The sequence below is a fragment of the Lontra canadensis genome, unplaced genomic scaffold, assembly GCF_010015895.1.
Source record: "Lontra canadensis isolate GAN:19392208 unplaced genomic scaffold, GSC_riverotter_1.0 scaffold1, whole genome shotgun sequence".
NCBI classification, from domain to species: Eukaryota; Metazoa; Chordata; class Mammalia; order Carnivora; family Mustelidae; genus Lontra; species Lontra canadensis.
This window is the reverse complement of record NW_022630995.1, coordinates 71,023,686-71,047,183: the sequence shown is the minus strand read 5'-3', so window position 1 is coordinate 71,047,183 and position 23,498 is coordinate 71,023,686. Positions and strand designations below refer to the sequence as shown.

The following is a 23,498-nucleotide window of genomic DNA, read 5'->3' as shown; positions in this document are numbered from 1 at the left end:
GAGGTGACCGAGGAGCCAGGCAGGAAACCAATGTCTCTTAGAAGCAGCTTTTCTCCTCACCCTTTCTTCCTCTCTGAACCTCAGGGCTTCTCACTTCAGCCCAGTTTTTGGAACTTGGTCAACAGCTGCTGCTTGCGGGAGAAGGAGGTTCTGGGCTTAAGTCCGGTTCTATTTTGGAGGCCGCCCACTGAGTCACCCTCTCCTGCCCCCAGCCCCCAGCAAGCTCTCTTTATCCATTTGACAGCTTCTACACCATGTCTGGGACCGAGGAGCTTCGTGAAAAGCTATGGACATTTTTGAGACCTGACAAAAGGAAAGGATTGACCTCAAAATATAAAAACAAAATTGAGAAAAATTTAATTAAATGTCTACAAACTAAAAATTATGCTGACATTATTGATTGATAACTGTTAATATTCATATAAAGGCAATTAAATTTGAAAACAATTACTAGGTCAGATTATTTCCCTTGATCTTTTTTAAAGACTTACTTTTATTAGAGAGAGAGAGTGCAGCAGAGGGAAAGAAGAGAATCCCAAGTAGACTCCCCACTAAGCGTGGAGCCCAAGGCGGGGCTTGATATCAAGACCAGAGCTGGTGACTTAACTGACTAAGCCATCCACGTGCCCCAGGTGAGTTCCCTTTAAAAGAACTTGCCGAGAAACTGACTATAAATTGAGTGGTTGACTTGTAGCTAAATCATTTTGAAAAGTTTTCAGAAAACCAGTACTGTGTGTACATTTTAGTGTATTTGATAAGATGTGTAGTGAGAACTTCGAAAGACTGAGTGCTTGGAAATTAGAATACAGCCCATGTGCTAGATGGTGTTAGTCGATGATTGTTAGTTTTCTTAATTGTGTGGATGGTATTGAGCTTAAGTGGGAGAACCCTAGGAGAGACATCCGGAAGTATGTAGGGGTGAGGTCAGCAACGTGCTTTCAAAGTGTTCTGCAAAATATTAACAACTATGTGATCAAAAGGAGGAAGTAATGGTCTCATTTATTCTGCTCATAGTAGCCTTGATTATGGATAATAGTTTCCACATCTTTGTGGTCAATGTCTTATGTTTGAATGTCATTTGTTTCCTACAAAATCATCCTCTTCCCCTAGATGTTTGTCATTTGAGACTCACTGAGCGTGCCAGCCACCTGCTTTCAAAAGATTCTGTAAATGATAATACACATGTGTGTATAAATATATATGTATATATATATGATACACAAACATATATAATATGTATACTACACACACACATAAAGGGAGAGAAGCAGTGTGGTAAAATGTTAACAAGTGCTTTGAAGACCGTAATAAACCAGGTTAAGAGGATAATGAATGATGGATAGCATGGTCAGGAAAAACCTCTTGGAATAGTAACATCTAAACCAGATCAGAGTGAAGTGAAGAAACAAGATATATAAAGATTTGAAAGAAAAGTATTCCAGGTACAAGGAAAGGCATATACAAAGGCCCTGAGGCAGGACTTAATAGAACTTGATATTGTCCAGCTAAATTGTTGTTGTTAATCTGGTGAGAGTAGAACGTTCTCTAATGACCCAAATTTGTATTTCCCTGTTTATGTTTCATATATTTATTTACTACGTGTGTTTCATTTTTTGTGAAATTCTTGTCTTTTGCCTAGTTTTCTATTGGGTTGTCTATTTATTGATTTGTAGGAGTTATTAATATATTCTGGGTATGGCTCCTTTGCCTATTAGGTGTGCGGCATATATCTTCTTCCACTTTTATGGATTGTCTTTTCATTCTTTTTACGGTGTTTTTGTAAAAACAGGTGTTCTTCTTTTTCTTCTTCTTCTTTTTTTAAAGATTTTGTTTATTTATTTGACAGAGAGAGATCACAAGTAGGCAGAGAGGCAGGCAGAGAGAGAGGGGGAAGCAGGCTCCCTGCTGAGCAGAGAATCCGATGCGATGCGGGGCTCAATCCCAGGACCCTGGGATCACTACCTGAGCTGAAGGCAGAGGCTTTAACCCACCGAGCCACCCACGCACCCCCCTAACTTTTTTTTTTTTTAAGATTTTATTTATTTGACAGAGAAAGACACAGTGAGAGAGGGAACACAAGCAGGGGGAGTGGGAGAAAGAGAAGCAGGCTTCCTGCTGAGCAGGGAACCCGAGGCAGGGCTCAGGGCTCAATCCCAGAATCTTGGGGTCATGACCTGAGCTAAAGGCAGCCACTTAATGACTGGGCCACTCGGGCCCCCCATTCTTCATTTTAATATAGCTGGATTTATCAGTAATTTTATTTAAAGTGTGTTTTTGTGTCTGATTTAAGTTTTTTTCTTATCCTGAAGTAAAAAAGAGATGTTGCATTTATATTATTCTAAATGTTTTATGGTTGTGTTTTTCATATTGAAGTCTTCAATCCACCTAGAATTGAGTTATGTATAATATAAGGTAAGGATCCAGTTTTGTATTTTTTTTCCATATGAATATTTAATTGTTTGGACACCACTTCTTAAGTAGCCCTCCCTTTTCCTACTGATCTGTAGGGACCACTCTATCAAAAAAGGCACGATTTATGCATTTATGTTTTGGGCTATTTAATTCCATGGGTTTATTTGTCTGTTCCCAGATTGACACTATATAACCTGTAGTTTATATCTTGATATTTAACAAGGAAAGTCTCTCACCTTGCTCTTCAGCCAGAATCTTATTTATTCTTGAACCATTGTTTTCCTACCTAAGTGTTAGATTTAGCTTGTCAAATCCTATGAAAAATCCTGCTGGGATTATAACCGAGATAACTTTGAAGTTATCAGTCAGTGTAAGGGAATAAACATAATGAACATATCAACAAATGTTGAGTCTTCCTGCCCAAGAATATGGTTAATCTTCCCATTTATTTAGGCTTTCTTTAATGTCTTTGAATAAAGTTTTATAATTTTCTTCTTGAAGGACTTGATTTATTTCTAAGAACTTTCATTTGGTTCCCTTTTAAAGATATCTTTACAAATCTTCATTTTCTAATTTCTTGTGGCTGATGTATAGAAATATACTTGATTTCTGTATATTGATTTCGTATATTGGTTTTACCTAGGAAAAAGTGAAATATTTATTAATTCAATTATTTCTTGGTAGATTCTTTTCGGTGTTCTATGTAAGTAATCAATCACCTGCAAATAAGAACACTTTTTCTGTTATTTCTAATTCCTATACAGTTTTTACCTTTATCTGGTTTTATTGCACCAGTCAAAATGTTCACCACAATATTAAATAAGAGAGGTGAAGCTGACACACAAATCTTGTTCCTGATCTTAAAGAGAATGCTTCTGAAATTTCACTGGTAAATATGAGGTCTGCTGTAGGTTTTTCAAAGATACCTTTTCTGACATGTGTTTTCAAACACTACCATTTCTCAGCAGGCACTGACTGGGTGTCTCCCCAAGTTATTTTTTAAGATTTCATTTTTTAAAGTAATCTCTACACCCAGCGTGGGGCTCGAGGCCACAACCCTGAGATCAAGAGTCATGCACTCCACCAACTGAACCAGCAAGGTGCCCCAATGGTGGCCCACAAACTTAACTCGCTTCCGACACTCTCTACCTGGAGAGACTGTAAAATCCCACAGGTTTAGGGCTCAGCCCGCAAGACTGTCCCCGCTTCAGATGCCAATCACAAGCTGTCACGGACTACAATTTGGAGTTCCCACCACCCCCTCCTCAGGTTTAACTAACTTGCTGGAGCAGCTCACAGAACTCAGGAAAACCAGTTTACTCACTTGGGTACTAATATATCATCATAGGATATTAAAGGATACGAGTGAAGAGCTGGATAAAGAATGAACAGAATGAGGTCCAGAAGGGCCGTGAACACAGGGGCTTCTGTCCCTCTGGATTTTAGGGTGGGTCACCCTCTGGGCACGCGCTTACATCATGTTCTCATGTGCCAAACTTGAAACTTTCTAAACCCCATAGGTCAGGGATTTTTACAGGGGCTCCACTAAGTCATTATGTAATTGGCTAAATCATTGATGGCGATGGAACTCAGTCTCCAGCCCCTCTGTCTGCCTTAGAGGTCGGGGGTGGCGTTGAAAGTTTCAATCCTCTAATTACCTGGTTGGTCCTGCGGGCTACCAGCCTCTATCCTCAGGTTACCAAGGCACTTTTCAAGAGTAACCTCATTAACTTAATGAGGGGTGATTGTAAGGGGCTGTTTTTAATAACATTTTACCTTTATTGTTCTGAAGCTACTTCAAGAGTTAAGGGCAAAAGATGAGATATTATTCTCCCTTTGCTCTTAGTAGGAAATTCCAAGGGTTTTGTATTGTATCTATTGGTTCTAAGACCAATACATATTTCTGAATATAAACCACAATATCAAATATACACACCCTTTCCTCCTTAAATCCCCTCCAAGTCCACCCTGCTTGTTTTAAAATTATAACTTTATTACTCTCTTCTATACTGGACCAGGTGCCTTATACCTTACCTCATTTAATCTTTACAGTAACCCTTATGAAGCAGGTATTATTGCTTCTCTTAGAGAAATTAAGTAACTTTTTTTTTTAAGATCTTATTTATTTATTTGAGAGGGAGCAAGTGGGCACAGACGGAGACAGAGAAGCAGACTCTCCGCTGCACAAGGATCCCGATGTGGGGCTCGATCCCAGGACACCAGGATTATGGCCTGAGCCGAAGGCAGACGCTTAACCAACAACCACCCATGCACCCCTAAGTAACTTCTAGAATAGTATTGCTGGAAAGGGATTGAGCAAGGTTTGTCCAACTCTGCAAGCTCTGCTTTCCCCAGAAATCTTTGCTGCCTTCTCCTTGGGTTGAAATCTATTCCAAGGGGCGCCTGGGTGGCTCAGTGGGTTAAAGCCATTGCCTTCAGCTCAGGTCATGATCCCAGAGTCCCGGGATCAAGCCCTGCATTGGGTTCTCTGCTCAGCAGGGAGCCTGCTTCCCCCTCTCTCTCTGCCTGCCTCTCTGCCTACTTGTGATCGCTGTCTGTCAAATAAATAAATAAAATCTTAAAAAAAAAAAAAAAGATTTTCTTAAAAAAAAAAAAAGAAAAAAAGAAATCTATTCCAATATAGGGACCTCTGTGGGGATGAATCAGAGAAGTTGATTTGGACAGAGGAGCCTGTGAGGAGAGGAAGTGAACAGAACCGAGAACTTAAATGGACAGTGAGAGCCCCCTCCCCCGACATGTGATGCCGAATGTGTGGGAAGTAGTCATTTCACCTTGACTGACTGGGTCACCTTCACATCCAAATGTCTTCTCTCAGGACTCCCTCGGATGTCTGTAGCCATGGCAATCCAGGTAGTTCCGGGCCGACGAGGGCCACAAGGTGTTCCCCACCGCGTGCCACTCTCAAGCCCATAAGTGCTCCCTTACTTTGGTTTTGTTCTGTTGCTCCCAGGTTGGCTCCCTGAACACCGCTTCCTGGAAATCATCTCACCATCCTATGTGTTAAGTGTTTGTTATTCCTGCTACTACATCTTGGTTAACCTCTCATTTCCTTTGATGGAGAAGTAATAACAGGAGATGGAGATCCACAGGGAAGATGCATTCATTTGCTCCGCAAATACCGATTGAGTGCCTCATGTGTCTCAGGCACCATGCAAGCAGCTAAGGGTATAGCAACGAACAAGACTGGCAAACCCCACTGATGCCTGTATTCGAGTGACAGAAGACAGGCACCAAGCTAATAAACAAATATAATAAACTGTGGATTGGAATAAGAGATAACCATGCAACAAACTGGGTAATGAGCCGGAGGCTAAGTGGGCAGGACTTCCGAGACGAACGGTCAGGGAAGGCATCTCCAGCTCACGCCGGAGGAGTTAAGAGCTGACATTTGAAAGAGACAGCGCGCCCTATGAAGAGCGGGAAGGGAGCTCTGGACAGAAGAATCAGCAGGTGCACAGGCCTGCGGCCAGGAAAATGCTTGGCAAGTTTGAGGAACAGAAGGTCTGGCTGGAGTACAGTGAATGGGAGAACGGACTAAATGACACTAGAGAAGGAGGGGGAGCCCGGTCATGGCAAATCGTTTGTATTTTATTCTAACTGCAGGGAAAAGTCAACACAGGGCTTCAGCAAGGCAACAGCAGGATCTGCTTAACTGTTTTGAAAGATCACTTCAGCCCCGTGTGAAAAGTGGGTGGGAGAGTAAGAGATGCAGGCAGCATGCCTGGGGAGTGTTTTGTTTTTGTCTTTGTTTTGTTTTTTACATGGTTTCCTAGAGGCTCTGCTCAGGGAACCTCCTCCCTCCCCCGACATCTCATTGGTTAGGTGGTCAGCCCCAGCTGCAGGAGATTTATAGAAAGGTGACTGTTTTAGGCACAGGAAGGCAAAGGGAACAATGGTTTGTGAATGGCTTTTGGGTAGCCCATCCAGTGTCTGCCGGCTAAGCCTCCAGCTTGGTTGGCGCCCATTTTGGGGGGGCTTGTTTCTAAAGGGGAAACAGTTTTAAAACACACAGAGCTCACAGGGCTTGAGTCCCAGCCTTCTGACCTCAAATTCAGTGTGCTCCTTTCACTATCTTTCATTTTTCTGGGCCCTGCAAAAGGCCGACCCTGGTCACACAGGTCCTGCTGTGTCTACAGGTGAACAATTCTTCCAATTCTGTGTTCAATGTCCGGCGTTCCTGAGCAGTTATCACAGCTGAATGGGAACCGGAGCCTTTCAAAAATGAAGAGAAAAAATACTCTCTTGGGTTATACTCGGAAATACTGTTCTACCGAACAGAAGGATAAGGTAAAGACACCCAAAGGCGTGTGGAAGACAGTCCGATGGAGGATGGGAAGGATACTCCCATCTCGTCTTTGTGCGGCTATGGATGACAGAGGTGTGCAGGTTTAGCATTGCTAATATTTAATACGTGAATTGACACGAGAAGTCGGGCATGGAAGCTCCCTCACTGTGTGTTCCTTTCAGTGGATTGTGACAAAAATATGTGCTTATGAGTGCCTGCTTAAGGGGATTTTACCAGTAATTGTATCTTAAACGGAAAACTATAATTCTTTGATGAGATGGGGAGGGTCAGTGAAATTCTACTTAGAAAAACAATGGCTAGAGATGCCTGGGTGGCTCAGTCGGTTAAGTCACTGCCTTCGGCTCGGATCGTGATCCCAGGATCCTGGGATCGAGTCCCACATCAGACTCCTTGCTCTGTGGGGAGCCTGTTTCTCTCTCTGCCTTTGCCTGCTTGTACTCTCTTTCTCTGACAAATAAATAAAAACTTAAAAAAAAAAAAGAAAAACAATGGCTAAAAACCATTTATTTCTACACATGGCCTCATAGCCAGAATGTGGCATTATAGTCTATTCAATGACTATTTAACACAGGTACAGTTTTTTTTTTTTTTTTTTCCAGATTAAGGAAAGATCTCGTCCATGAATTCTTTTGGGTCGTCCCCCACCTTCAACCAGTTAGGATGGTAATCTCTTCGAAGTAATGACCTAGCCCCATGTTTTCTATCATGAAAATTCAGTGACGTAACTAACGGATAACTAGTCAGACAAGGAGCGGATAACCAGAATCCCGGATTAGTCACGGCTAACGAAGGGTATGCACACTAGCATGTGGGTTGGGGATTTGTGCTAACACAATCAGAGCACTATCTCCCTGAGGGCAGATTGACAGTCAGAGGATGGCTTTGGTGCACAAGGACTCAGAATGAGGGGAGTTTTCACATATCCATGCAATGTTTAATGCTATCTGATAGACCATTCACAACAGTGATCACTGGGCCAGTGGGCCCAGGAAATTCAGGGAAGGCAGAGTTGGATAGACATTAGGGTGGGTAATGTTGGCCTCTGGGACACTTGTTTTTTGATATATTTATGGTCACTAACTTTCACTTTTTAAAAATATCCTTTTTCCTTTATGTTTTTATTGTGGAGATTTGGAAACATATAAAAATACACAGTATGAAAGAATGACCTCCCCGCCCCCCGAACTGTGTACCCATCACCCAATTTCAATCGTTATTCACACAGGTCAGTCTGGTTTTTCCTACATCCCCAGCCCCTTTCTCTACTTTTTGTATTGGAATTTGAAGTAGACGCCGAAATCCTGATGGTTTCTTAAGATACCGTATGGAATCAAGTCCTGCTGGTTTGACCGTTGTTTTTTCCTTTCTCTGGTGACTGTACATGTCTCTGCTCTGATCTTAAGATGGCTCCCAAAGAGCCATTTCTGAGTTCTTGGAGGAAGCCTCTGTTCTCACAACAATTACCATTATCATTATGCAGAGTACATTCCACTTACTGTATCTTTCCTTAATTACACAGGAGTATCATTCTCAGATCCCCGACTAGACTGCACGGTGATGCAGAAATGCCAGGCTTTCTGGGTTCCGCCCAGGGACTCGACCCACATGCCGGATCTCTGCCACTAGGGTCCGAGAGTCTGCACTGTTAGCAAATTCTCAGGTGACTCTGCCCGCTCAGTTGGAAAAGCAATGGCGGAGCGTGCTGTCAGAGGCTGTTGAAGCACATAGGTTTTCCAGCCACAGTGCCGGGAAAACCAGCCACACTTTCTAATGCTCCTCCCTACACTCTCTCTTGCTGGCTCCCACCTCTCACCGCTCAGAGGCTCTGAGGCTGGAAGGTTGACGTTCCATGGCGGCTGTGTCAGGGAGGTTCTAGAGAACAAAGAGCACGAACTTTGAAATAGCTATTGGCGGCTCAGAAGACATTTGCTTTCAGATTTCTGGCTGTGTTCCACATAGCCATGGGTGCAAGTCTTCCCTACATAGGTGGTGTTCCAGTACACACACACACATATACACACATCATGCATGTACACACATGCATATGCGCACGCTCATGTGCACACACATACGGACACACACACACCCACACCCATGCACACATGCATGCACACACACAGGCCACCTGCTAAATTTTGGATAGCTCTATTATGTGAAGGAATTTTGAGAAATTTGTATGGTATCTCCATCCTACTGGATATTTTCCATTTAAGGACCAATTTTGGTAATATGGATGGACAAAGCTGCCCCCAGTATATATTCTGCTTACGTGGTGAGCTTGAATATGACTTCCTTTTTTATTTTTTAAATTTTTTAAAAAAGATTTTTTTGTATTTATTTGACAGAGAAATAGAGAGAAAGCACAAGCAGGCAGAGAGGCCTGCAGAGGGAGATGGAGAAGCAGGGTCCCTGCTGAGTAGGGAGCCCAATGTGAGGCTCGATCCCAGAACCCCAGAATCATAACTCGAGCCAAAGGCAGCTGCTTAACCGACTGAGCCACCCAGGTGCCCCGACTCCATTTATTTTAAGCTACTTAAGGTTCTCTTGCTTTGGAGAAACTGTATCCTTATGCTGCAGCTATGAGAGAGATTCTAGAGGTTAGAAGAAACTGGGGAAGTTGCTTATTGGTCAAGGTATCTTAAACACTTGCATTTGCTTCTGCATACCTTGTGCATATGGTTCTCTAGGTCATGTTCCCTGGTGATCCATGACTCTCTCACAACTCATGATTGACTCATGAAAGAAAGAAAGAAAGAAGGAGAGAGAGAGAGGGACAGAGGAAGGAAGAAAGAGAAAGAGAAAGAAAGAAAGAAGTGATAGGTTAGGGAAGTACAAGATTAGATTAACTCAGGACTAATGAATTTATAACCCATATTTTGCAGAAAACTGTGCTCTAGCTAGGTAGAGATTTTAAAGAGCTACATGACATGAAATGCTTTGGTTTGTTTTAAAAAATAAACAAGTTCTACAGGCAGCAATCTCTCTGACCTCAGCTGCAGCAACTTCTTCCTAGAGCATCACCAAAGGCAAGGGAAGCAAGGGCAAAAATGAACTATTGGAACTTCAAGATCAAAAGCTTTTGAACAGCAAAGGAAACAGTCAACAAAACCAAAAGACAACTCACAGAATGGGAGAAGATATTTGCAAACGACATTATCAGATAAAGGGCTAGTATCCAAAATCTATAAAGAACTTATCAAACTCAACATACAAAGAACAAATAATCCAATCAAGAAATGGGCAGAGGACATGAATAGACATTTCTGCAAAGAAGACATCCAGATGGCCAACAGACACACAAAAAAGTGCTGCACATCACGGCATCAGGGAAATACAAATAAAAATCACAATGAGATACCACCTCACACCAGTCAGAATGGCCAAAATTAATAAGTCAGGAAATGACAGATGTTGGCGAGGATGTGGAGAATGAGGCACCCTCCTACACTGTTGGTGGGAATGCAAGCTGGTGTGGCCACTCTGGAAAACAGCATGGAGGTTCCTCAAAAAGTTGGAAATAGAGCTACCCTATGACCCAACAATTGCATTACTAGGTATTTACCCTAAAGATACAAATGTAGTGATCCGAAGGGGCACATGCACCTGAATGCTTATAGCAGCAATGTCCACAATAGCCAAACTATGGAAAGAACCTAGATGTCCATTAACAGATGAATGGGTAAAGAAGAGGTGGTATATATACACAAGGGAATACTATGCAGCCATCAAAAGAAAGGAAATCTTGCCATTTGCAACGACATGGATGGAACTAGAGGGTATTACGGTGAGCGAAATAAGTCAGAGAAAGACAATTATCATATGATCTCTCTGATATGAGGAATGTGAGAGGCAGAGTGGGGGGTTTGGGGTCAGGGAAGGAAAAAATGAAACAAGATGGGATTAGGAGGGAGAAAAACCATAAGATACTCAATTTCACAAAACAAACTGAGGGTTGCTGGGGGGGTGGGGGTAGGGAGAGGGTGGTTGGGTTATGGACATTGGGGAAGGTATGTGCTATGCTGTGAAGTGTAAACCTCATGACTCACAGAACTGTAGCCCTGGGGCAAATAATACATTATATGTTATTAAAAAAAATAAAAATAAACAAGTTCTGTTCAACTTAGTTTACTGCAGGCTTCAAAAGGGTTACTGGCTCTTCTGAAAGTTGGGCTTATTTGAAAAGTGAAAAAGTCCTGAAAGTGATGTCTTCAGTTGGTTCATCAAAGTCCCACTTGATGACGGGGATAAACTCCAGCACAGGGTTTATGTTCGTCTTTGCAATGTTATTAAATCTTCTTTTTGCTCAAGTTCTTTTTGTTTTAGTTTCAGGTCAGAAACAGTACCAGATCCTTACCACAAGAGGGAGCTGGACCATGAAGAATTAATGGGTTGCTTCAGAGCTAGAGATTAAAAACAGGGCGAGTGCAAGTGAGATAAGATCAGCGATGGAGACAGAAGTTATTCCTCAAGTGATTAGCCCATTCTTGCAGTTGTTTACACCAAAATTCGGAGTCAGCCTCGACTTTTCTAACTTCCCAACGTATTAAGCTTGTTCCTCTTTGTTACTTTGACCGGCCCTGGACTACCAGTTCCCAGAGAGAGCAAACATCTGCTTTCCACACGCCCAGCGAGCACTGCGGAGCCCACACCACAGCTGGCTGCTTTGTACACGGTCTTCCAGGCTCTCGCTCGCCGGGCCAGCATCACCCAGGCCGGGCACCAGGCAGCTGAGGACCCCCTGCACCCCACAGCCTGCTGAAAGTATTCAGAGTAGTCAATCCTAAACCTACTTATCCTGCCTTGCCTGTTCCTTCCCCCCCAGATCGTAATAAAGGTCCCTGGACACCTTTTCCCTTGTTCCCTTGTGACCGATAGTCAGCCTTCCTCGTGTGGCCTCCTTGCCAACCCCCCCCCCCCCCGGCCCCCAAGCCCCGTGCCAGCTCCACGGTGGTGCCCTCTCCTTTGGGAACGGTGAGTTCCAAGGAGCCAACTGTTTTCCAGTGGCACTTGTCTCCTGGTGTGCTGGCCTCACCATATCCGGATAAGAATAAAATATGGCTTTGAAAAGAACGCCGTATCTCGTCTCTACAAATTCTATTGTCTTTGGCTTTACGGTATGTCTGAGAGTCAACCATTTCTTTGTCCCTTCTGTTCACCTCCTCCATCGTCTTGTCCCTCGTGCTGTCGCCTGGCCCCACACTCAACTGCTGTCTGTTCTCCGCCAGTTAAGGGCCAGAGTGACAGTGATCCTGCGATAGAAGGAGAGCAACTCTTCCTCTTCTGTTCAGAGCACTCCAGCGGTGGGCTCACAGCAATTACAATTTTTACAATGTTTTTGGAGCCTATAGTAAACAAAGTTAGACAATGCTGGTTTGTTTTCGAAAAACAGACTGAAGTATTTTATATCATCTGTTGGTTTCCCATTACACTCTGAGTTAATCCCAAAGTCCTCACAATGGCTTTGAGGGGCCCCATCGGTCTGGATTCCTGCTCTCCCTTTGAGTACATCACCCAATCCAGTCCCCGCCAGCCACCCTGTCCTCCTGCTGTCCTTGGACCCTCCAGGCAAGTGGCCCTCCCAGGGCTTGGCTCCTTGCTGCCCCTCCTGAGTCTGGAAACTTTCCCCAGGCCCCCTGATTTGTGCTCTCCCTTCCTCAGTGAGGGCTCCCCGATTTTTCCACTGCACACCTCTTCCCACACTCCTTCCCCCTTCCCTGTCCCGCAGCACTTCCCTGGCCAGTGTCCCCACCAGGTAGGGGGACTTTGTTCTTGTTCATTGCTGGGTTGTTCATGTGCTGGAATAGTGTCCGTTCGATGGTAAAGCTTAAGAAATCGATGTTGAACAGATGAGTAAACAGAACATAATTTTAAAAATTTTAAATAATTTAAAAAATTCTCATCTCAAATATTTGGAGACTGCTTTGTACGTATCCAGTAAGATACACTGCTGGTTCCCAAAAGCCTGTCGTGTGAGTGGGAAGCGAGCTGGAGGTTTCACTCGCTCAGCGGTCTAGAATACGCAGCACACACTTTTTGGCGTGGCCTTTTGGCCTCTGAGGAGTGCAGAGAAGGGGGACCGGTTAGGGTGGGTCCTGAGAGTCAGGCGAGCTGCCCCGGGGAAGGCGTCTTCACTGGGGACTTCTCGGAAGGAGGCAGGCTTTGGCTCTGCCCAGAACGTGGCATTCTGAAGCAGTAGAGCCATGGTTAGTGAGCCCGCACCATGGGTCAAACACAAGCTTTTTCTCTTTTTTTTTTCTCCAGGTGTCATTATTAGTGCAATTTTACAAAAATTGTAAAATTTACAAATTTATGAATAAAGAAACGGAGGCACAAGGAAGTTACGTCGCACAGTTAGGGCACGACAGAGGTGGGTTTTCAACCCAGGGTGACTGCCCAAGTTCTCTTAACCGTTATGACCTGCTCTGTCCCCATCCTTCGTGGGATTTAGTGACTGCTTACCGAGCACCAGCTGTTACAGATCCACCAGTGAATCAAACAGATTGAAATCCACGCCGGCCCGCAGCTGACAGTCCAGTGGGAGGAGACCATAAACAAACGTGATCGATCACTAAATGAGATAGTAGTTAGAAGGTGATGGGGGATATGGAGAACAAGGAAGGAAGGCAAATTGGTTTGGGGATTCTGGGAGTCAAGGGGGTTACAGTTTATGTGGCGTGGGCAAGGTAGACCTATTTCAGTGAGGACTTGAAGGTGGGAGGCAGCCAGGCAGCTACCAGGGAGGAAGACATGCCCGGGTTCCTAGAAGGGCGAGAGCCCAGCATTTCAAAAAACACAGGGAGGTGCCTGTGACTGCCCTGGAGGGAGGGAGGGAGTGGGGCACAGCACGCATCACTCAATCTCTTCAATCCCAAAGCAGCCCTGTGCAGCAGGGTTTATCCCCATTTGCTGGAGCGCAGTCTAAAGCCTGATGTCCCGTAGATTAAAGCCAGGCTGACTCAAAAGCAAACAATCTGATTAAAAAATGGGCAGAGGACTTAAATAGACATTTTTCCAAAGAAGACATCCACATGGCCAACAGACACATTAGACAATGCTCAACATCACTAAGCATCGTGGAAATGCAAATAAAACCACACTGAGCCGTCACCTTGCACCTATCAGGAGGGCTAGGATCAAAAAGATGAGAAAAAAAATAACTGTTGGCAAAGATGGGGAGAAAAAGAAAACCCTCATGCACGGTGGGAGTGTACATTGGTGCAGCCATTATGGAATAGAGTTTAGACATTCCTCCAACAATTAACACTAGAAATACCAAGTGATCTAGCAATTCTACATCTGAGTATGTATCTGCAGAAAACCAAAACACTAACTTGAAAAGACACATGCGCCCCTCTGTTCATTCCAGCATTATTTACCATAGCCAAGATATGGAAACAACCTCAGGGTTTACAGATTGTAGAATGGATAAAGAAGAGGTGGTGTGTAGACACTGTGGGATGCTACTCAGTCATCAAGAAGAACGGAATCCTGTCGCTCGTGACAACAGGGATAGACCGAGGGCCTATCGTGTGAGGTGAAATAAGTCAGAGAAAGACAAATACCATTTCATTCCACTTATGTACAGAATCTAAACACACCCACACCCAAAAAAACAAAACAGAAACAAATTCATAAATACAGAGAACAAACTGGTGGTTGCCAGAAAGGAGAGGGTGGGGATGGGAAAAATAGGAAAAAACAAAAATGCGAAGCAAAAAACCAGTCTGCCTGTAGAGCCCAGCTCCTCTCCAGCACATGGCCGTCCCAGGGCCACCAAGGACTCACAGGAACGGTGAAGCCCCGTCACTGAGGGAGCTTCATGTGGTGGGGGTGAGGACTGGGAAATGAGATCCAGGCAGAGGAGGGTGGGAGCTCTGGATCCGGGCAGAATTTGGTGAGAATTTGGTGGCAGCTGGTCTGGGTGTCCCATGGATTGGCTTAAGGAGGGACCACAATCTGTGAGATCAGTTGATTCGTTGGCTAAGCAAATGATCAAGGGAAAGATTAAGGATGTTAACGATGGCCTTAGCATGCGAAGGGCAGGAGGAGAGAGGCGCTCCCACCGGTAGTGGTTAAGAGAACAGCCTAGAGCCCAGCCTATACTCTGCCTCTACTACTTCCATGACTACTTAACATCTCTGTGCCTCAGTTTTTCCCTTCTGTAAAACGGATTAATAGCAGTACTCATATCATATGGCTGTTAAGAAATCATCTGAACATTTAAAACTGCCTTATAAACTCTACATGAATGTATCTCTATAGAACTTTTCCCATACCCACCACTTGAGAATACTCTAAATTCATGCGAATTAAAAATTCATTTATTTACTTAGAGACTAACCTTTCTTCTCCAAAGAAAATAAACGAAACCTGTGTTACAGATGAGGCAGATACTGTGGGTGGACAGCCCAAATGTCATTTCTCCTTTCTTTCTTGCTGGGAAACCCCAACTTTGTTTGGGCCACCCACTCCTCTCTACACAGCCCTATGCTTCCCTCAGATAATCATGGCATCCCCATGGCCCTTGCAAGTGATTTGTTTAGGTTATCTCAGTGGTAGAGAGAAGAGACTTTCCTTTTCACCCTCCAGATGCTGGCTGTGATGTCTGGAACTGCAACAGCCATGCTGTGACTGTGAGGTGGGTGGGCCCCTGAAGGTACGTCTGACAAGCTGAGAATTACAGGGTGGAAAGATAGAAAGGACTGGCTGAGCTGCTGAATTAACACCTCCAGGGTCACCCAACAGCATCTCATTATGTGAGGGTCTTATTACATGAGGTAATAAGTCTCCTTTATCGCTTAAGCAAATACTGAGTTGGGTTTTTATGTGTCTTGAAGCTGGAAGCATTCTGATACTTGAAGTAAACATTTAGTAGCAAGCTAGATAAATCCATTCCTCTTTTTCTATGTATACTATAAGAAGCGAACCTCTAATTTCAAAACCATGGCTTCTGGTTTTCACAAAGAAACCAAATTTTAAGAAAAACATATACCAATATACTGTTGTAGAATTAGCATTATGTTTTTACATAAAAGGCAACAGTTTTCTAAAATAGTTTTGGGGCAAAACTTTCTTATTGAATCACCCCAAATCAGTCAGATGCTGAGCTGAAAAGTGAAATGTTGAGCACAGGGGCGTCTGGGTGGCTCAGTCAGTTAACCATCTGCCTTCCGCTCAGGTCATGATCCCAGGGTCCTGGGATGGAGTCCCACTCCACATCATCGGGCTCCCTGCTCAGTGGGGAGCCTGCTTCTCCCTCTCATTGTGCTGCTCCCCTGCTGGTGCTCTCTTGCTGTCTCTCTCTCAAATAAATAAAAATTTTAAAAAAAGAATACATGTCGAGCATAGCACAAAATCCTTCTGAATGACTTACCTAATTCTGGATATGGCCACTGAAGTAATTTCAAGTGTTTTATGAACCAGCAGGCAGAATAATCTGGAACGTTAAAACCTCAAGGCAGACATTTAGTGAGTATATGTGGGACGACCACCGAGACTGAAATACTTGGGTCTCCGTCTCCCCCCCCCCTTACCTTATTCTACCACCCTTGACCCCACACCAAGTTTAATACCCAGGAAGTTGCCTGATCCTTCACTTTTGAGATTTTGGCTTCTCAGACTTACCCAATTTGCATTAGAATTTTAATCTCATCCCCGTTTCTTCCGCAAGGAGGAAGAATACTAATGTTGTGGGTCAGTGGGTGAAACTCTGTCTTAAAGATCCAGACACGATGTGTCCCCATCCGAGTGATGAAGCTGACCAGCGTGAGTTTGGATTTAGTTGTCTTACCTGCTTCCCTTTCCTTCCTTGGGTGGAAGGTAGTATCCGCAAATCAAAGACTGGTCAACGGAGGGAGGGAAGATAAGGCCGGAGGTCTCACAGCCTGCGTTGGTTTGATGCCTAACTGCGTCTCCCTTAGTAACGCCCCACTTACCAGAAACCACGGTTTTGGGTCCCTCGGCACAAGGGACTGCTGATACAAAGCACAATTTTTATGTGTGCGTCATTGGCTTTTGTTCTTTAGGAGTGTCGTAGTAGTGAGATCGGGAATGTGAGCTGTGATTTGGGGAGGAACAAGGGATTCCTGGTTTCCTGAGCTCAAAGCTGTCCTAAGAGGGCCCACGTCTACCACATCTAATAAAATCCCTATTATCTTCCTTAAACCGTGCGCTGAAGAGTCCCATCCTTCAGCTATTTCCCGATCATTTCATCTATATTTAATGCCCTTAACATTAATATAATTAACTACACTTTGGCTTGATGTTGAGGATTCTTCTGGATTCGTAGGTGTATGTGAAGTCAGGCTAAATAAATAAACCTCCTAGCCATTCCACACCCCTCCTCTCTTCTCTCTTCTTGTGCTTTGAAAACGGTAAATGGCTGATAACATTTTAAAACAACTCAAAATGTAAAGTTGTTTTAGTAATTTAAACACATAGGTACACATGTCATAATGAGGTTCCTAGGTGGTTAAGCGCCCATCTTCGGCTCAGGTCATGATCTCAGGGTTCTGGGATGGAGCCCCAAGTCAGGTTCCCCTCTCAGCCAGGAGTCTGCTTCTCCCTCTACCTCCCCCCACCCCCGCTCTTGCTCCCTGTCTCTCTCAAATAAATAAATAAATCTTTTAAAAAATATATAAAAAAAAAAGAAAAAGAAGAAAGTTACCGTCTTTCTGCCCTCAATGACCAAAGGAAGACAATGAGAGATGATTGTATATTTTGTTTAATACTTGCATTGTTTCTATAGCGCAATTATAGCAATCTTTAAATTTACTTTTCATTACAAATATTTGTCAAGTTTTGTTTCAGAAACATTTTTCCTACTCTCTTGCACATGCACCCAGACACACTACAAAAAAACTCATTCATAACACAGTAAGGGCAAACATTATTCATGTAAACATCTTTCATTAATTTCCCATAATTTAAAAAAATCATAGAATTATAGATATTTGAATAAGGCTCATAGATTTAGTTCAAATTCCACAAAGACCAATCTTTTGTTAACTGTGATGGGGTTAACTTTTGCTCTCAATAAATGATGAAAGCATACCCCTAGGTTCCAATCCTTAAACATACCTCACAACCTAATAAACACGTTTTAGGATAAAAGAGAACATAGAAAACCCAGGAGGAAAACTTTTGAAGGAGGGAGCTCAGACCATGAACCTAACTTCTTCCATGATAAGCAGGCATCACACATCCCTGTGGTTTCCCAACACAAGAATCAAGGTTAATTACAGTAACCCAAAATATAACCAAGTCACTATGATAAGATACATTGGCATGTGTGTACATATTGCTAGTAGACACAGTGAAAATTTTGTCATATTTATCATTTCGTATATCCAGGACCAAAGCAGAGGGGGAAAAAAACCACAAAAACAACCCACTCAAGTTGAATACCATTATAAAGGAGTGTTCTAGTAACGTAAGAGTCAGGAGAGTTGGGAGGTATGTCCCAGAGATGTGATTGGTCTTGATATTAAAACGACTTCTAACAACAGTGTGTAAAGTCACAGACAGAGGAAGCAAGGATTTGCATTATCCGAGGACGTCTCTCTCTGGATGGAAGTTTGGTGCTTGGGTGCATAGTCTCCCAGAGCCGAGACAGGAAATGTACTGTGCTGAGAAATGGGCCCCTTGCCAGCTGCTCCCTCCTCCTTTCCTCTCTGTGAGGTGGAGGCCAGGAGGCGGGGATGGCTGGCAAAACCGTGAAGTTCCACCCTGGGGCTGGAACCCCAACTCCACTGAGGGCAGCCTCCCTGACACGTGTGACTAGGCAGTAAGGGTGGCGGTTGATGGTGGCCAGAAAACCCAGCTCCGAGGTTCACGTGGCCATATCTGGCTTCGGATTCTGCTGCCCTGCAAAGAAATTGTGCTCTGGATAACTGCACCAGTGTCTCTAATGCCTCTAATCCACTCGCAGGCCCTCGGAGGCCAGGAGTGACGTCATTTAAAGGTAGACACACCTCCATGAGCACCTAACTTACACCAGGAAGCGGCTGAGGCACTGGGGAAGCCTACGAGCTCTCTCCATGTCAGACGCAACCACACAGGGAAGTTGCCGTGAGTCAGAGTTATGTGTAGGCTTTTGATTTTTTAAAAATCAAAATTGATCTGCATTGTATCTCGACAGACTCCGAGGATTCTCACCAAAAATTTTGTAATTTGTTTAAATAGCACTGGAATAATTCGACTTCATTTAAATATATTCATTCTACCATGAAAATATTTCATACAAACATCTATTTACATACAAACACATTAAAATTTGTGAAAAGGGTTTCTTTCCACCCCTGTGGTTGTATGGCTTGAAATAGTTTCATTGCTTTGAATATGTATGCACACATTTGGCAAAATAAAACTATCACAATTTAGTTTAGTTTTGTTTTGTTTTTTAAATAAAAAAGTGACACCAAGGCTCCAAATTCCTGAAGGGAAAGAGCAAAGAAAAAATAAAACCCATCTATCAAGGTACCTCAAGTAGATGTAAATTTAAAGTATTTTGTGAACCTTTGATCTGCGGCAAATAAACATTACACCTATCAGTCTTGCAACATAGTTTTGCTTGTTTTTCTAAAAGAAAAGATGTCTGGATTCTAAATCACTATTCTTAAGACAGAAACCTGAGGCAACAGTTTTTAAAACAAGGCAAAACAGAAAACTCTACCTTCTTGGAAGATCTTAAATGCACTTTGCAGTGAGTGATTTAAAATTTTATATATTAAAGGAAAGTTTCTAAAGTGCCACATACTGTCTCACTGAGAAGGCAACCCTTGAATTCACTGTTCACAGTTACTGCCATCTTAATGGTTATAATTAAACGTTGTCAGTGATGACACTTGCCTCCATGTCGGCCTCTCCAGGCTGTTGGTGATAAGGAAATCCTTTTTCAAGTGGGACGAACCCCTGGGAGGCAAATACATTTAACCATATGCCCCACACAGGTTCAAAGAGGTCTCGAAAAGCGAATTTCCTTCTTCGTTTCTCAGGCAGACCAGGGATGAAGCAGGATAAAACAAGAATAGGTACTCCGGAACTCAAGTCTTCCCTGCCTGTTGCCTTTTCATCTCCTCTTTGCTTTGGGTCAGAAATTCAGTCCTCACAGCGATTCTGTCAGGCCGTCCAAATGTCCACGTGGGGACATACTCCTACAGATTAGTTCCTATTCCTAACTCTAACACAAGAGAATATCTTGTCACAGAGAAGCTGCTAAGGAAAGAGCTAGTCATGCAGGGGGTGGGGACGAGACAGCTCTGAGTGAACCTCCTCGAGACCATGGCGTCACCAGGGGCCAGGCGTGTTTTGGGAGAGCACGAGGTTACTTCTTTATTCCCCACCACATGGAATCTTCTGCACTTCTGCTGTGATCATCGCGCCCATAAAACTGCCAGATTCGGCTGCTTCCTGACACGTTTCCTTCCACGGTGGATGTAAAGATTCGGTAGAGAAATAAAACAAGGAGAAACCCTTCCTTCCTCACCAGTAAATTCCTTATGGAACCTCACCCCACCTCGACTTCTTCACCTACCTGCGGAACACAGTGAATGTCAAGGCCCCCTCGGGCTTCTACTCTGTGACAGTCTTCCATTTGGGAGTGGGGGAGGGGCGGGGATGGGAGCAGGAGCCACAAAGCCGGGCAGAGACAAGGAGTGAAGGCACAGAGGTACACACCGAGGGCCTAGCAGGAGAGGAGAGACACTCAGAATGGGGAGGGAGAGGATGGAAAAGAGCAAGAGATCAGCGGGACAGGGACATCCAGGCATTCCCACAGACGAGAGACAGGATGGAAAGAGCTGGAACAGGAGAGAGAAGGCCCAGAAGATGCAGGAAGAGAGGAGGGAGACAGACAGACAGGCTTATTAGCGTGGGTGTGGTATTTCCTCTGATTTGTCTGAAGGTCACAGACACACTGCTGGGTTTTAACTCCAGTGCTGTCATTCAATACCTAATTTGAAAAATGGATTCGATGGTTAATTACTACTTACGACTCTTCAATCCCTTAGATCAAAAGAAAGAAAGGAAAAAAGAAAGATTCCATTTGAGTGGGGAATAATCAGAGTAACCCATGAGGACAGAAATTATACCCGTCCTGTAGCCTCAACAAGAATGGTATCACCACCAGGAATGAAATCCTTCAAAGCGAAACTGTGTTGGAAGTGTGGCCGGCTCCATTCTGACCTTGCTCGCTGACCTGGCTCCGACACCCAAATGCCCGGGGACCGCTTCAAGCCATCTTTCTCCTGAAGACAGTCGCTCACTTTGGGACGCATTTGAATTAAAGCACCCATCAGAACACAAGTCCCGAGACTGCCCATCGGTCACAGTTCGCAGAACGGTCTCTTTCTACAGAACAGAAGCTATCCTATCCTGGGGCGTTATCATCTAAAACCCCTACTCGGGTTCCCCTTGCGGGAGATCCCTCTGGCAGCCCTGACAACTTCTCATGTGGGGAACATCAGCTTACCTCCACCCCACCCCCTGGAGACCACTGCTGGCTAGCCGTACACCCTGCACTGGCCACGTGCACTGCCACCACCAGGGGAGGAGGGGAGCTCCGGGAAGCCTGGCCCTGCAGAGGACGGAAGGGCCCCTTCTGTCACTGTCTTAGAGGGCTGAATCCCGTGCTCAGGGGCCGCCTGAATGGAGAAATGTGAGCAGCCCTGGGTCAAGCACTTTTGTTGAATTCTTTCTAAGAGCAATGCATACCGGCCAAGAAACAGCAAAAACTTCCTTCCTGCCCATTTCTTTACTCTTCTCGCTGCCAGCCAGCGACCTCTGCTCGGCCAGAGCTCCCCATCGGCTGTGGCTTGGAAGCCTTTAGCTTTCAAGCCCAGACTGGCTCAGGCAACAGGTGCCGCCACTGGCAGTGGCCGCTCTCCACCACTTCCGGCAGCCTTGTCGAGGCCCTCGAAGACGGCACAGCTACGGCCTGGGGGTGAGGGCACTAACGAAAGCCCCAAACTCGCAGAATTCACTCAGAGCCATCCCGGGTCCATTATACACCTAACCAGCTAAACTAAAAAACAGGGTTTCTCGCCTTATTTCTGCAGTTGTGATTACACGTGGCTTGCAAAATGGCTGAAATGCTATTGATATCATTGCTTTGAAACTATACAGGTGTTACTCTTAACTCACAATGCTTTGAAGCAGGTAAGTGCTTTGAAAATACAACAATGAAGAGTTGTAGCATTAAGGTTTGATTTGCACCTAGTGATCAGTATGTCTCTCCTAACAGTAGCAATTAAAAAAAAAAAACACCTCAGCTTTAGAATTCCACATTAGAATTCTAGGTGGTTGTTTTACTTTTGAATTCAATGCACTGCGCCACAAGCCGGACTGCTCTATGTTATGTACATTTAATGTGTACCCGAGGAGAAGAAATTACTAGCACTATTGAAGAGATTGCAAAATTGCCACAGTTACTGCTTAGAAATACTAATTTCCCTCTCTCCTTTCTTAAAGTATATATTACAACTCTCCCATAACTCAATGCGAACGAAGTAAATTCATTTCTTCTCACATCTTAAAGCAAAGGTATCTTTGTTTACATGCGAGAATAATAGTTCTAGAATAATACCCTGGCCCTATGAGCCAGTTCTTTATATTAGGACGTGATAATGAAACAATGATATAGGAAGAACCAGAGAGACCTACGCAACTGGCACTGACACGAAATTCATTTGGAAGTTTTTTCTCTCGTAAAAGATATCTAAGATAGAGAATGGGACTGACAGGTGAAATGACTCAAAAAAGTGGGATTCTGTTCGCTAGGGGGGAAAAAAAAACCAAAGCCATTCTATTGCAAGATACAGATCAAAGGTTAAAAGGCAAATTATACTACATTTAGAGAATAAAAATGTAGTAATTCTCTATCCTCCCTACGGCCCGTATGCAAGTGCGAACACACCCTTTATGTTGGCCATAGGAAAAAACCTCATGGAAAAATCACAGACTACGAATGACTGAAAAGCCCCCTTTCCCTTTTTCAGTCTAATCATTTGGCATCTCTGAGTGTGGTACAGATTTAGGCTTGAACCACCCAAGAGCATCACGCTGTCTGTGTCAAGTGTGCGACAATACCTCTCAGTAGGACGTTGTTGCAAGGCTAGCTAATTTTAAATCTGGTATGAGTAATACAGTCAAACCTAGTTAGTATGCGAGAAAGTCGTTGCTAACGCGGAGTGAGAGGATGTGATGTCACAGCATGAGCAGTCCCTGGTTGTCCCGTTGTCGGAAAACGTAGTGCATAGATCCAAGTTTCTATTCCAGGTCTCGGAAGCTCAGGGATGAGCCTTTCACTTCTGCTGGGCGGCCTGGAAGGCCTTCAGCTCCACCTGGTACCACTCCGGGGCTTCAGGCCCGCTCTTCCCCGGGGGGCTGTGGTCGTAGCCATAGGCCACGGTGAGCTCCTCCTCGGCCTCCACGGCTCGGAGCGTGCGGATGCATTTGATGGGCCCGAAACGGGGGTGGACAAACCTGGACATCAAGATGCACACGGTCATTCCTGGGGCGGATCGGGAGCTTAGAAGCAAAGCCTGTGGGGCGGGTGGGGTGGTGAGGGGGCAGGAATCGCCCAGGAGCTCTCCCCTGGCCACCCGGGGTAGGTTCTCAAGTGTGGCCAGCAGCAGCTTCACCTTCCTGCTGCTAGACATGTTGCTAGACCTGCTGACTCAGTGTCTGCATTGTAACAACTCCCCCAGGTGATTCACACGCACATTCGAGTTTAAAAAGCACGGCTCCGTCTTCCTCTTTG

The 23,498-nt window shown here is 44.4% G+C and overlaps 1 protein-coding gene across 2 annotated transcripts in view; it reads right to left on the bottom strand.

Moving 5' to 3' along the window:
- Positions 1-17,444: 17,444 nt before the first annotated feature.
- Positions 17,445-23,498, bottom strand: part of SETD7 (SET domain containing 7, histone lysine methyltransferase) — a 45,321-nt gene continuing 39,267 nt past the window's right edge. Inside the window, exon 8 of one of the 2 annotated variants that reach the window (XM_032857337.1) lies at positions 17,445-23,221. In XM_032857337.1, coding sequence (XP_032713228.1) covers positions 23,041-23,221 — 181 coding nt within the window. In that variant the 3' untranslated portion in view covers positions 17,445-23,040. Of the gene's footprint in view, positions 23,222-23,252; positions 23,281-23,498 lie in introns of those variants that run through there. The other variant, XM_032857344.1, reaches the window with a different exon arrangement.